Source organism: Elaeis guineensis, chromosome 9, assembly GCF_000442705.2.
Source record: "Elaeis guineensis isolate ETL-2024a chromosome 9, EG11, whole genome shotgun sequence".
NCBI lineage: Eukaryota > Viridiplantae > Streptophyta > Magnoliopsida > Arecales > Arecaceae > Elaeis > Elaeis guineensis.
This window is the reverse complement of record NC_026001.2, coordinates 20,041,533-20,052,277: the sequence shown is the minus strand read 5'-3', so window position 1 is coordinate 20,052,277 and position 10,745 is coordinate 20,041,533. Positions and strand designations below refer to the sequence as shown.

General features: G+C 37.7%; 1 protein-coding gene across 1 annotated transcript; it reads left to right on the top strand.

Moving 5' to 3' along the window:
* Positions 1–855: 855 nt before the first annotated feature.
* On the top strand, positions 856–3,646 carry LOC105051350 (uncharacterized). Its single transcript, XM_010931729.4, has 6 exons — positions 856–1,183; positions 1,328–1,419; positions 1,516–1,658; positions 1,774–1,823; positions 2,632–2,706; positions 2,823–3,646. Exons 1-6 carry the CDS (start codon positions 939–941, stop codon positions 3,247–3,249), a joined length of 1,032 nt encoding a protein of 343 aa, XP_010930031.1. The 5' UTR covers positions 856–938; the 3' UTR covers positions 3,250–3,646.
* Positions 3,647–10,745: the final 7,099 nt, after the last annotated feature.

Here is a 10,745-nt window from a genome sequence, read left to right as displayed (position 1 = left end):
TTATTCTAATATAATTTTTAGAATTAACTTAATATATTATTATTAATATTTTAATAAAATTATCATATTATTATATAATATATCATAAAAAATAGTATACTTATTTAATAATATTTTATTATAAATTTTATTTTTTATGAAATTTATTATCTTTATTTATTATTGTTGTTGTTATTATTATTATTGCTATTATTATATTACCATACATATAAGTATATATACATTTAGAATTGAGTTAATCTAATTGAATGATAAATATTTTTGTCTTGATTATATAATTCAAATTATTTCATACTAAATAACTAATTTAATCAATATCAAAATATTAGCTAATTTATTTTTCAATTCAAATTTAGATATCCAACTCCCATGATAATCATTGTTAAAAGGAAAATCAAAATTTTTTTGGACTTTTTCTATGAATAGGTTATATAATACAGAATAAAACAAGATAATTCAATTTTTAATTTTATCAAATAGAAAAGAGAATTTATTTTTTATAAAAATAATGATCAAAATGCAAAATATCATAAAACTATTATTTAATTACTTGAACTCAAATGAAATACGTAAAATAGACTATTAATATAAAATGAAAAATGTCAAAGGTCACCGATTTAGATTCCAGATTCCTATCTAAATCGGATTTGGACATGGATGCGGTTGGATTTGGACATAAGTGACTGTACCTTCTGCCATTCATCTCATCTCAACTGAATTATTTTGTTCCCTTTTTATGACTTTCCAATCCATCATCACAGATACAGCTTCCAGCCCAGATTCATCGGGCCCCAAATTATAGCCGTTGGAAGCAAATTAAATATTTAATATGATACCCATTTCAAAATTTCGACCGTTGAGAGAGAGAGAGAGAGAGTGTGTGTGTGTGTGTGTTTTCCTCTTCTCCCACCAAGATCTGGGCAAGAAGAAGAGCAAGAATGGCAGCTGAAGAAGAGAAAAGCCCAAACAATCCACAGAACCCACCCAGAAGATCTCCCCGGGCAAGGATGAAAGAGAGCATCCTTAGCCCCGGATTCCGGTCTGCCGCCGCCATGGCCGGCTGGGACGAGGAAGCCCTCCTGTTCGCCAGTCTTGTCGTCGAAGACACACCTGTGAGAGAATCCAGACACAGGAAGCGCCGCAGTCCACAGTTCAAGACCCCTCCAACCACCAACTCCAACAGGTAGAACAAGAAGGACGAATACCCATCGTGAACACGTCCTCAGTCTTTTTTCCATTTCTGTCTATCTTTCTTCTTGATTCTTTTGTTTCCTACTGATTTCTTTAAGGTCATAGAAGTCTTAATGAGTCCCTTTAATTGTCACAGGAAGCGAAGATCTCGAAGACAATCTCCCAATCCGATCCCTCCTGTTGTTCTTTGTCTTGATGATGATGAGGAAAAGACTGTTGAAAAAAAAGGTATTCTTCTTCAATTCCTTCACTTTCCTCTTGTTTCATGTGATTTGAGTCTTCTTCATATTGGGTTCTTGATTCATGTTTGGGTTCCGTCAGCAGATCCCGGTGCAAAAAGGAAAGATTCAGAGATTGTTGTTGCTGCGGAAGAGAAGAAGACAGAGGGAGAAGGGGCTTCGGTTGAAAAGGCCTCGAGCAAAGGCCTTCCCTGCATGGATCGGCTGAGGGAAGAGCTCTCTTGTGCTGTGAGGAACTACTTGACCTCCTAGTCTCTTGAATTATTTTCTGGAATGATCTTGGTTAGAGTTTCTTTAGATCCATTTTTTTTTTTCATAATATGTGGTCTCTATATAATTGCAGATTTGTTTGGACATTTGCTTTGAACCGAGTACAACTCCTTGTGGGCACAGGTAACAACCAAACTGGTCAGGAAGGAAATGTGAAGAAAAAAAAAAAAGAAGAAAAAGTATTAGATGGTGGATTCATGAACTTATGTCTTCTCCTCTCTGCATTGAAAATAGATATGTTTAGCCTGAGATCTTATAGGAGTAACCAATGGTTACATTGTGATCTCATGTCAATGTCATCAACCAAAATGATACCTTCTACTCTAACCAGTGTTTTGAATTGGCATTTCGCTCATGGGAATAGTCATTGGAAGGGGCGGTTTTCAATTTATTGACTTGCCATGTCCTGACGGTCTTTTATTCTCCAGAAAAAAAAGGGAGGGGAGGGAGGTGGAGCAGTTTTCAATTTATTGTTACACTCCTAAAATCTTGGTTAAATTGTGTCAAAAGGAAACGGTATTAAGGCAATATGCTGGTGTTAATGTGGATAGCTGAGAGTTCTGTACTCCCTTGGTGCTTTTGTTTCTGTTGTTCAGGCCCTAAATTGTGGTTGTTATTCATTATCTTAATGAATTAGATTGGACTTTTTTCTAATCTCTCTATTTTTTTTTTTTAAAAAGCCCTTTTGCTGTCTCTCTCTCTCTATATATATCAGCTTTCAATTGGATTTTAGGAGGAAATAAAATGGTGAATTGCTGTTACTATTCTCAGTTTTAGCTGATCAATCCTTTTGTTTCATCTGCCTTAATTTAACTAAAAAGTTGCATAGAGATAAGGATACAATACCTTATTTCCTTTTAGTTTTGATTCCTAAATTTTCCAATTATTGCGCCACCATATTAGTTCTAAGATATTTTTTAATGTTTTGCAGCTTTTGTATGAAATGTTTGAAATGTGCTGCTGCTAAATGTGGAAAACGCTGTCCAAAATGCAGGCAACTGATCAGGTAATCTTTCCTTCAGTAATAAGTTCTTACAGTTAACATCATACAAAGTAACATTTATTTGCTAGAAAGAGAGGAAGGCCGTAGGATCAAGTGAAAATTTTTGATTTTGATTGCAGCAATGGGAGATCTTGCACTGTGAATACAGTACTTTGGAACACCATCCAACTCTTATTTCCTGAGGAAGTTGAGGCAAGGAAGAACTCAAGTGCTGCGACTTCACGCAGCAGTAATGTCCAAAGTCCTGAAAGAAGCAGCAATAACGTTAGAAATAGTCATGCAAATAGTAACACCAGAAGCAGTCATACAAGAAGTGCAACCCAGGTTTCTCAAGGGATGGATAGGGAAAGAATCATTAGAAGAAGAGCCATCCCAAGCCAGTCTGAAGATGCTGCATTGGCTCTCAGGCTGCAGAGGGAAGAATTTATGGTAGCCTTTCATGACAACCGTGAGCAGCAGAGGAGTACACTTCATTCCGCTCAAGCAAATTTGAGAGCTATGGCCTCCAGAGCAGTTCATTTTCGCACTAGGGGCCGGTCCACATAGCTTCACCAATATTTCTGTTCTTAATCTTCAAATTATGGATGGACTGGGCAGCTGCCATAGGATCTGAACAATGTTATTATCAGCAAAATGCTCAAACTGCGGTTTGCAATATGCAGCGGCCCATTTGGTTTTCTTTCTTGTTTGTTACTAATAGCAGTACCATGCTTTGTGGTCTGTTCTAATTAAAAATGATACTTTTAAGTTGTTAAGGTGTTTGAACAATTCACTCTCTTGTTGACTATTCTTTTGTTGTTATGTACTCATTACATTCTTGTCACCACCTTATTATGAAGTGTATCAGGGAAAGGAATGAGATGAAGGTATTGCAGTCTTGTTTCTCCACCTCTTGTAGAAGAAGACAGCTTCATTTACAGTGGATCTTGCTTGCCAAATTATATCCCTGCTATATCTCTCAATCATCATGGATTTACAGTAGAAGGTACTGTGAGCATGTTACACCATTTTGACCGGAACTTTTTTTTTTTTTTTTTGAGTAAACTTTGGACTAGAAACTGCCTGTTGGGATGAGCAGAGAAGACATCGAAGTGAATGGAGCACTAGTAATTACAGTGCACAGGAGTTCCTCTCTTCACCTTGTGACCATAAACGACTGCTTCATCTTCTCTCTCAAAGGGAAAAAGACAACCTTCATAGACGTTATGGTGCCTAGTTACCTACTAATGTAAGATTAGGTGCAACAAGAGTTTATGGAACCAGGGGAACAGTATGGGTATGATATCTAGGTTTTGTAGATATTATGAGTAGAATTATAATGCTCTTTCCAAATAGACAAGCTTCTCTGCTTGGAATATGCATGCGATGAGTTTTCAGCTATAAAATTTGAGAGGATGTTGTTTGAAGTGACAAATCCTCCAGACTGATCAGCTGATAGACACTAACATGCTTATGTTGAAAGATCAAGTATCGTGCAACAATGGTCACCATATAATTTCCATTTTCTATTGCCTTCTTTATAATATTCATTAGTTGGCTAAAAACATGCATTTTAATTGTATATGTACCTCAAGCAAATCATGTCCACAGTGCTCTCAAACACTTGAGCTCCTACATTCTCTTGAAAGACCCCCTTCGACATTAACACAGAAACATCTTTCTGCCATACATTGTGCTATTTTGGGACATCATCCATATTAAGTATGCTGGTTTCACTCGATAATTCATCCACTGCTTGTTTCCAGATAGGCCACCCTCTTCTTCCTCATGGTCCATGCTATTCTTGTGTTATACGTAGCCTAGACATACATGAGTAAAGCTTAAGGTGGTGTCTCAAGATTTATTCAACTATGTCCAATAGGCGGTTCCACATACTTGGATGATGTACCCTCAAAGGTGTATCATATCATCCTTTTGTCAATCTTCTATTGCATATGTGAATGATGATAATAGGTACTTTACCTGAACTTGTAAATGTGGAATGAAATCATTAAATTGAAGATGTGATATACATGCACAGCACATACATATGTACATACATATTTGTTGACACTGCTAATACATCATATGAAAATATATTATCTCTCTTTGTAGAGACATGGGATGTCTTGCTTTACAGGTTTGATCAAGAAATTTTAGTGATAAAAATATTAGTTAGATTTTTATATCTGATATGAAATGTATTTGAATACTTTAATGAAACAACTTTGTCACTGGCTACAAATAGAATGTTTTAGTAACCATGATTTCTTATTTTTGATTATTAAGAGTTTAATTCATATCATTAGGTCTTGCATACTCTCTTAGGGTTTTCCATAGAGGGCATGTGACTGAATCATGAACCCAACCAAGTAGTGAGTTTGGGGCATTGCAATGAGCAAAGCAAAGGGCTAATTTGGAATATCCTAGTGCCCAACATGGTATTCACTTTTTTTTTTTAATGTCAAATTGTCAATTTCTTTAGCTTCATTGCATTTCTCTTGCATAAGATTTAGTTATTCATTTTCTAATAGCACTTTTACTATCGAGATTGGGTAGTGAGCCACCTCATTATGTATAGCTTGCTCTCCTAGAGAAATTATATCTTACGCTCGATATATAACTCAGCATCACATCTGACCAATCCATTTCTACTACATGGCCATTCTAGCCACCTCAGCATAATGAAAATACGCCATCCACATCTTGATCTGAATTGTTGCTTCAGGACTTGAAATGGAGTAGAATGAATTGGCTTGGGCGAGATAGGATGGAGTAATCCTTGCGATCTGACGAAAACTCCTCCAATCTACAAAATCAGTCAAAAACTGGATGGGGATCCTTCGATTTTTGATCCTCTGATGCTTAAATCAGTCCGAGCCTTGAGAACAGAGATGGAAAAGAGTAGAAGAGAAAGAAAAATTGAATGAAACTGGGAGAACTCAGTAGGAGCCAAGAGTCTGGCTTGATTTCCTACTGGCAGAGTTTCTCCAAGTTTTCGAGAGTTGGACTTATCGATGGAGGATCTCTAACCCTCTATTTATAGAGGAGATGATGAGGCCATTTCAGAGTTTGTTAGACCGTTAGAAGAGTCTGTTAGGCGATTAGAGAGCCACCTATAAGTGAGCTGGCATATAGTTGTGCATATGAGTTGGACATGAGATCGTGGCTAGCTGTGGCTTGGTTGAGGAAACTATTATGGGTATTTGCAGAATAGCCAAGTCAATAGTCATATAAAAATAGCTCACCTTGGTAGAAGATCAGGATGAAATAAGGATACTATAATATTCCAAGATAGAGAAGGGTTCAGGTCAGTATATATCCAACCTGAATATTTCTGCCAGCAGAGATGTCCGGAGAGTATCAGGGCGTGTCTTTTATTCAGATCAATAAAATATCGATCTGAATCCACTTTACAGGTGAATTGGTATGCTGAGATTTGATATTTAAGATTTGATCTCGTATGATGATGCCACATGTCTCGAGGTCGGTTTAATGCATCAACACTTTGCCCCTCATTTCTTATATTCGAGGTGATAATTTTTTGATTGGACTAGGAAGTAAGAGTATCTTCATAAAGTTTTCATCAATTTGAAAAGTATTTGCCATAAAAACTGAATTTCATCGGTCAGAATGTTTTATTTTCAAATTAAACTTTTCTAGTCTGGATATTTACTATTCAAGAGATCTCCTCTTCGTGTTTGCCTCATTTTGATCGTTGACCAATTAAGAGATCTTATCTTGCTCTTAAATTTTCGATCTGATTTTTATCGATCAGAAGATCTTATCTCCGTATTTGAATTTTAACTTGATTTTTTTACTGACTAGGAGATCTTATTTTCGTGCTTGAATTTTTGGTTCGATTTTCACCGACCAGGAGATCTTATCTTTACATCGACTTTTGGCTGATTTTTATCGACTAGGAGATTTTATCTTCGTGCTTAAATTTTCAGTCTGATTTTCACCGACCAAGAGATTTTATCTCTACATTCAATTTTTGGCTCAATTTTTTATCGATCAGAAGATCTTATCTCCATATTTTATCTCAAAATTCTTCGAGCTGATGTCACTACCATTTGGAATAAATGCACTGCACCTCGAGAGCACAAAAATTAATTGTTTGGTTGAAAAAGAAGGGACTTGACCTTTCAAAAAATAATCCATCATATCTTCCCTCATCATTGCTTGGTGAGTGATTTGAAAATATCAAATAAGAGTGAGGCAAATATCAATGCCCGATTGGCTTGTCAGCTTGGGCATGGATCGATCTGATGTGGTAGGATCTGAGAGGAGATGCGCCTAATCACCATTTGATCGAGTGTTGGATTGACATCAAATGGCATAAATTAAGAAGGGGATCAGTTAATCCTGAGCGTCAGTCTGTCTATAAAGGATTTTTACCCTTCGATCATTGTTTATTTTTTTCATTACCTTGCGAAGGTGCTGTTGAAATATTTTCAGAAATTTCTCAACATCGAACGATCATCGGAGACCATGAGGAGCCTTGCTGGAGCGAGAGAGGAGTCCATGTCATCTCTCGAAGATTTCATCTATCTTTTTTAGGTACCATCCTCCCTCACTCGCTCTTTTTCAACCATAGGGTAGCCTCCTTTTTTGAGTCTTTTTATTTTTTTCTTTGTACTTTTTCTTTCGAGAAACATGTCTCACAAAATAGGAAGGAGAAGGAGATCCTAGATGAGCCACAGGTTACGTCGACCCAGCCTCTATTAGCCATAGAGCTAGGAAACATATCTTGAGATCTTAAGACCGACCTGTTAGATGAGGAGAGTTCAGATCACAGTACGGAATCTCCCGTGCATGATCTCAAGGACTACCTTGATCCAGAGACAGAGGGATCTATCTTGACCGAGGAGAACCTCACAGCACTTAGAGACAAGTACGACATATTTGATGAATACGAAATGTTAGTGCGGATTGGAAAGGTCGAGTTTCTAAACCTCCTGAGGGTTGTATAGTCTTCTACGATGAGTCTCTTCGGTCTGGCCTACGATTTTCATTGCATCTTTTTTTCTATAATATCTTAGACTTCTATAGAGTCCACCCGCTTAAATAACTCCAAATGCTATTAGAATGATCATAGTATTCATCATCATGTGCGACTTCCTTCATATAGACCTTAAGATCTTCTTATTTAAATCTCTAGTCCTTTTAAAAAGGCATCGAGTGAGAAAGACTGATGGTACTTCTCACCTCAAAAGGGTTGTAAATTCGGACCTAGCTTGCCTTCTTCCATTCACAGTTGGAAAGGCCGTTTTTTTTTTGTCGGACTCCCATCCCATGGGGTTTTAGATTTTATGGGGGCGTCCGGACATCAAACATAATTCTCATGATAAAATTCTCTCCAAAGATGAGGTGGCTCATTCAACCCTGATCACCATCAGAACATCCAAGCTTTCCACTTTGATAAACAGTCAGATGTTGTATGATGCTGGAATCAGTCTATATTTCATTGGGCAAGATCAGATTATTTTATTTTTATTTTTTCTCTTTTTTATCTTCAACATTCTAAAACATATATCTGATGCAGAGATGAGGTTCAATCCAGCAAAAGTGAAGGAGAGGAAGAGGAAGGATCAAATGAAATCGTCCGCTATTGCTCCGGTGCCAAAAAGAGTTAAAGGTGCGGATCTTCTTCTTGCCCCGATGCCATCCCGATCATCCTTAGCAACTCCCTCTCCGATCACCTCGGAGAGAAGTGAAGCTTCTTGAGGACCGCAGAACTCTCCTCGGGCATTATCATTGGAGTCACCTCACCAACCCATTATGGTGAGGATCAAGAACAATAACGCTCGACCTGTACCACCCTTAAAAAAGTTTGGACAAAAGCCATCCATACTCTCTGGGGCACCATCAAGTTTGATCGAAGGGGACTCCACTAGAAGGATGTCACTCCTAGAGCGACCCCGATAGGCCGAGATCTCCTCGAATCCATCATGTCAATCGTCAATCTAGAGGCGCGTCTAAGCTCGAGGAGGTCGCCAACCATGGATTTGAACAACTCATGCATGTAAGTACTTCTTTCTCTCTTCTCTTCTCTTTCTTTTTTTTTAATTTTTAATTTTTTATTTTGGTGTATGATCGATCTAAATGTCCTGTAGATCACTGTAGATTTTAAAGTATATGAGAACATGACCTATCTGCTGAAAAATAAAGAGGCCATGGATGTTAATTTAATCATCCTCCAAGAGGAGAAGAAGAAAGAGTCTGAACTTACCATCGAACTCAAACACCAACTCGAAGAGAAGCTAAAGGCCTTGAAGGAAAGGAACTAGAACTTGTTGGACCTTCCACGAAAAATAAATGAGCAGGAGAAGAAGATCTTTGACCTGCACACTATTGCTGAAAAGAATAAAGAACTGGGATCGAGGTTTAAAGAGACGAAAAAAACTAATGAAGCCCGTGAGAAGGCCATTGAGATCTTGAAGAGACAAATAAAGAAGCAAGATAAGATGACAAAGGCAGTGAAACTATACAAGACTTCCGAGGAATTCGAGAATGAAGTATCCGAGAGCTTCGAAGGTGCGTATGACTATGCCTTCAGCTAATACTGCAATTTGATCAAGAAACTATATCCCAAGGTGGATATCTCCAAGATCACTCCAAAGATGGCCATCGAGATGGGCGTGAAGGGGGTCTTGAATCATCCCTCGAATCGATAGAGGGCTCAGTAAAGGAATTGGGTCGGCCAACTATCGAGATGAATACAACAGAAGCCATCGCTGTAGAGCCCATATCTGTAGTAGCCCCGATAGTGAATGAAGACTCGAGGCCGACAAAAACTGGATCTTGACCCAACCATGGAACCTGCCATTGTTGACACCAGAAAGCCGGAGCAACCCAAGAAGGAATTGACCAAAGAAAGCTCCAATGCACCAGTGATCACTAAGTAGACTTTTTTTTTCTTCTTAGGATGTACCAACCTGATACAGGTCTTTTCGCTTCTCTTTTTCTAAAATATGTAAACCTGATGTGGATCCTTGTCTTTGTAATTTCTTTAAATATCAATGCAAAAAATTTTTTCTCAAGCATATCTGAGTCATGTAATCTAACAAACCTTATCGCTCGTCAAGATGAAATAATCATATGTATCTTTATAACTTGATAGAATCGAAAACTGATTAACTAATTCAATAGAATTGAAGACTGGTAACTTTAAGTTTATCCACCGTCAATTAATTAAAAATAGACTGGATGTACCTTTATTTGCATGACCGTGGATGGATCAAGCCTTAAAATTTGATCCAAAAGTCGGAGTGTTCAAGAGAACCCAAAGATAATCTCGTTCTAGATATCAATGTAACCTCATTAAGAAACTGATGTAAAACTCCTCTGGTTTTGTATTTGGCACAAGTTATCAATCAATGGGGGAATAAAGTCCTCTGAAACTTTTCCTCATCGAGATTCGGAGGAACACGTATGCCTTTTGGGTCCTTATCGGACTGAAATCTGGGTTGACGTATCATGCCCTATGGGGCTTTACTAGATTGGAATCCGAATTAACATATCGTGCCCTACGGGGCTTTATCAGATTAGAATCCAGATTAAGGTGTCATGCCTTATAGAGCTTTATCGGACTAGAATTCGGATTAACATATCATGCCCTACAGGACTTTACGGGATTGAAATTGGATTAATATATCATGCCCTATGAGGCTTTATCAGATTAAAATCCAGATTAAGATATCGTGCCCTATGGAGTTTTACCAGACTGAAATCCAGATTAACATATCGTGTCCTACGGAGCTTTATCGGATTAAAATTCGGATTAACATATCATGCCCTACAGAGCTTTACTGGATTGGAATTCATATTAGGATGTCATACCCTATGGGGCTTTATCAGACTGAAATCTGAATTAACGTATCATGCCCTATGGGGCTTTATCATATTGAAATTCAGATTAACATGTCATGCTTTACGGAGCTTTATCGGATTGAAATCCGGATTAAGATGTCATGCCCTATGGGGCTTTGCCAAATTGAAATCCAGATTAAGATGTCATGCCCTATGGAGCTTTGTCAGATTGAAAATCGGATTAAGAT